This window comes from Megalops cyprinoides, chromosome 1, assembly GCF_013368585.1.
Source record: "Megalops cyprinoides isolate fMegCyp1 chromosome 1, fMegCyp1.pri, whole genome shotgun sequence".
Taxonomy (NCBI): domain Eukaryota; kingdom Metazoa; phylum Chordata; class Actinopteri; order Elopiformes; family Megalopidae; genus Megalops; species Megalops cyprinoides.
Window position 1 is genome coordinate 42,595,000 of NC_050583.1, and position 4,649 is coordinate 42,599,648.

General features: G+C 41.0%; 1 protein-coding gene across 1 annotated transcript; it reads left to right on the forward strand.

Annotated features, from left to right (window-relative positions):
* Window positions 1–914: 914 nt before the first annotated feature.
* Window positions 915–3,448, forward strand: LOC118777925 (ADP-ribosylation factor-like protein 4D). The gene is made up of 2 exons (XM_036529189.1): window positions 915–1,053; window positions 2,202–3,448. The coding sequence occupies exon 2, from the start codon at window positions 2,345–2,347 to the stop codon at window positions 2,945–2,947; it is 603 nt and encodes a 200-aa protein (XP_036385082.1). The 5' UTR covers window positions 915–1,053; window positions 2,202–2,344; the 3' UTR covers window positions 2,948–3,448.
* Window positions 3,449–4,649: the final 1,201 nt, after the last annotated feature.

Sequence of the window (4,649 nt, forward strand, 5' to 3'; positions counted from 1 at the left end):
ACAAAAGCGCGCTGTTTTGTAAGAAGAAATGGAATGTTGGCACACAAGAGTGAATCTTGAGTACGATCAATTTACCACCACAGTCCACTGTGTTCCTTTTCTCTCATCGTTTGCAAAGGCTGTCCTGAAGCTCATGATTTTTTTTTTCTTCCACCATATCTTATTCTTGTTAATGTTTTGTTATTATTATTATTATTATTATTATTATTATTATTATATCTCATTAAGTGATACAGTCAGGGCAGCACGTCATGAAAAGCTTCACCTAAGTTTGTCCTTAGCAACTGGTCCTTGAACTCGACCTAGTTTAGCAACAACTCCGGCAGGTTCAGCGTTACTGTTTTGAATGAGGTACATAGCTAACTTACAGAGCAACATGAATGGTATTTCCAAGTACATCCGTGATCAGAAATGTAAATAGCTGGTTTAATACTTGTAATGTACCGATCCTTAAGAGCACAGTGGATGTAATTTCCACGTCGTGCGGACATCGTTTCTTGTTTATTGATTTTTAAAGGTGAACAATGACACGGGTTGTGCTACACTTAAGTGTTTAAATATTGTGTGGCTTGAAAATATTCCAGTGTAGTATTTTGACTAATCCCCGAATTTATCAGATTGTGAATTCTCCCCAGTTTGTACTATCTTCGTGACATCCACACTGCGATTGGGCCCGGGGGAGATATTCCGTGCATTATGTAAAGAGGAATAGACACGCTTATTCCGTGGCTATTTTTGGACGCAGATTTCACAAAGGTTGGCATTTGATAAACATCATGCGTCCCCTTTAAGATCCCGCCTAGGGGAGTCGGAGGGAGCAGCGGATTCTTTGTAGCATGTTTGGGCTACGTCACTCGGGGGTTGTGCTCTAACTGTTGTGTTCCGTCTACCCTGCCTCACAACTCATCAGATGATACCGGGGAGGGGAGATGTACGCGAGACCTGTCGAAATCTCAGAATTTGGGATTACCGGTGTACCTACGCATAAAAAGGACTGTTAATCGCATTTCAGAAGAACGATGTCTTATTGGTCAATACAAGATAGATCGTAAGGTAAGTGTACTTAAATTTGTACCTATAAATATTTGGAGGGGAATAAAAACACCCCAATATTGTGCTCAAATGTATGCCATCATATTTGTAAGCAGGCATCGTTAGGACACTGCAGTGTTTGGTAACATCAATAAAGTGATTTAAATGTTTGTCATTTGTTTTGCTGCGGAAACTACGAGATGTATTTTATAACTGCCAGTGATGTTATATACCTATTTCGTTTACTCCAACGGAAACTTCGACTGCACGAAGCCGTTCTCTGGACTAGGGGAGCTGCTTTTGCTAGCGAATCGAGGCATGAAACATAATCGATGTTACATGTGCCTTCACTATAATTTTTGGCGATGTTGACTTGAATGATAATAGCCTATTTCTCGATACAGTATTAATAAGGCATCCTATGCATCATAGCTATAGATTCTGTGTTGACTATAGCAATGCCATAAATTGAAACAGATCATGACATCGAAAAATGGTATAATTGACAGAAATCAGAGAATTCGGTGTTTTTGGATAATTCGTAGATATCGTCTACCTTCGCATTACTGTTTAAGCCGTCAGATCCATCTGCCGCCTTACGATTTGGTGCTGTAAGAGGATTCCAGAAGCGAATAAGCCACAACAACCGGCAGTCTCCCAAATGAACAAAATTCGCCTCATTGTTTTTGACAATTTTGCTTATCTCTTGTCGGTTAGATGAAAAATATTAGATAAATATCAGGTGAAAAATTCAAAATTATGCAGTTGTTGATACCTGCAGACTGTTAACCTTCTGTTTCCTACTCGTATCTGAGGTGTGGATATAGATTTGCTATATTATTGCAGACTTTAGAACCAAGCTATTTCTTCTTGTAATAATGTTGTCTGTCCTTTATGGTTGCTTGACTTTCGGGGATTATTGCATATATACTTCACTAAACAATTTGATAGCCACTTCCTCTGTCACTACGTGAGGACAAAAAGTGAAATTATAATTACTAAAGAGGGAGATATGTAATTATATGCAACACATTAAGTCATGTAGCTAAGTTTACTAAGTACTTGCATACAGAGTAAGGTTAATAGCATTCCAAGAAGTTGAACAGATATATTTAACCCTTATACTGTAAGTGATTTGTAACCAAATGTTGTGTTTGTGTTTTGATAAGGTCTCTGGTGACTCCAGCCAGCTGCCCTCCTGTCTGCCAGCTCTACCTTTGAAGTAGGTGTGAATGCCATGCACCTATAAAGACAGTCACCTACAAAGGAAGCTGCCACCTCATTGCTAACTAGGCACAAAAACCCTGTTGCCATGGGGAACCAGTTGACAGAGATTGCCCCCAACACGCCCTTTTTGCCAAACTTCCAGTCCTTGCACGTGGTGGTCATCGGCCTTGACTCCGCTGGAAAGACCTCACTGCTGTACAGACTGAAGCTGCGGGAGTTTGTCAAGACCATTCCAACCAAGGGCTTCAACACGGAGAAGATAAAGGTGGCAGTGGGCAACTCACGTGCCATCACATTCCAGGTGTGGGACGTGGGCGGCCAGGAGAAGTTGCGGCCCTTGTGGAAATCATATACGCGGCGGACAGATGGCATGGTCTTCGTGGTGGACTCCACTGAGGCTGAGCGCATGGAGGAGGCTAAGGTGGAGCTGCACAAGATCACACGCACATCAGAGAACCAGGGTGTGCCTGTGCTCCTGCTGGCCAACAAGCAAGACCTGCCTGGTGCACTGTCAGTGGCTGAGGTGGAGAAGGTGCTCGCCCTCCATGAACTGAACACCTCCACCCTGCACCATGCACAGGGCTGCAGTGCTGTTGATGGCCAGGGCCTGCAGCCTGGCCTGGAGAAACTGTACGAGATGATTCTGAAGAGGAAGAAGATGGTCAGACACAGCAAGAAGAAGAGATGAGCCATTCGCCCAGTCGACCTTCCCTTTTTCAAAACTCTGGAACCTCGGCTAAGGTTCCTTTAAAACGAGAGAATTTGCAGCAAGTTGCCAAACAAAGGAACACTTAGCCCTGAGGTCAGAAAAAATGGATTTGTCCTTTAAGTGACATGCAGTATTGAACCGCTTTCTTCTGTAGCTAGTGTTTGCGCTGCAGCTGCCCTTTGTATCTAAGGAAATATGTGATTGCTCAAATAGGCCGTAGCATCAGCAGAATTTAGCCCAGGCATCCATGAAGTTGGATAGACTAAAATTTTCATTTCAACCAAACAGCTGCATTGAGGCTAATAGCTTGGTAAGATAACGATTTTGCAGAATCACAAAAAAATCACAGCCCCCCTTGGCTGTCAGCAAAGATAACACTGCTTTGTGGTTTGGGGAGGAATGCCAGCACTGGTATGTTAGGTGAGCTACTACAAAGGTACTGTTTGTTTTGGTAGTTATAGACATAATGTCTAAGGTGAAATCCTGTCACATCACAGAAATGAAGTTGTAGTTACAGTGGACTGTTTTTACAATCTGTACATATTTTTTGTAATGCTTATGAATAAATAAATTATTGAAGACTTTGACATGAGCGCTGCCTTTCTGTTGTTTCTGAAGCAGATATCTGAAGCTTTGACTGGTGATGAAAATGCAAATATGTGTGGGTCAAAGAGATGTTTGGGCTTTTATTACTTTAAATCAGAAAATGCTGAAATACCGGAAGAATGCCGAAGGGTTAAAGTGCATGTGCACAGACTACTGAGAAAGGAAAGTTATAAAAATGTCACTCACTGTCTTATCTATGGGAAGGCTGGTTCCTGGGTCAACATGGGTTTTAAGTATTTCTAGGTATTGTTTAGCATTTAAACTCACACAGTATTGGAAGGGAGCAAAATCTCCCTTCCAGTCTTAAACCTGATATAATTTTTAATTTAAAAGGGATTTCTGGTTATTAATATACAAAATCCTGCCCCACAGCAGTGATTAGATACAGCTCTCCTCCCAAATCCATGCACTAAAGGAAGCCTTTTTCAATGAGACTGATTTTTGCATCATTGTGCCCTGATTAAGAGAAGAACATGCATGTTTAGCCAGCCACAATCTCATTGTTGCTGTGATGACATTGCAGTACTACATTGTAAAATTGAAAGAATTGGGACTTACCCAAGCAAAATTTTTGGGACCTATTTAAGGAAAAAGTAATCCCTAATATGCTGTTTTTTCTGTCGTAAAGATCTGTGCAAATTAAGTAGCATTCAAATATAGAAAGGAATGCATCCCCCTCCTTTCATATTAACAATATCAGTGACATATGTGTAGAGTCCTGTAAAAATTATATACTCATATGGAGTATGTTGAAACTGACAACAAACATATCAAAAAGAAAAGGACCTTCATATCATAGAAAACAACATTCTTAGTATTGCCAAGGGTCCTGTTGTAACAAGATATTCTGAGATATCTGATTCCCCTGCCGCAGTTGGAGAAATCAATACATCTTTAGTGTTTTTTGTCTTTTGGTGTGCATATGTGTGTGTGTGTGTGTGTGTGTATGTATTGGGGGGTTGGTGATGGGGGGTAGTTAGTGAACTGAAAACCAATTATGCTTATCAGATGTCTTGACACAATTCCATGTCACCAAGTGGTGCCTTACTCCTAATCTAAACACATTATGTACTTT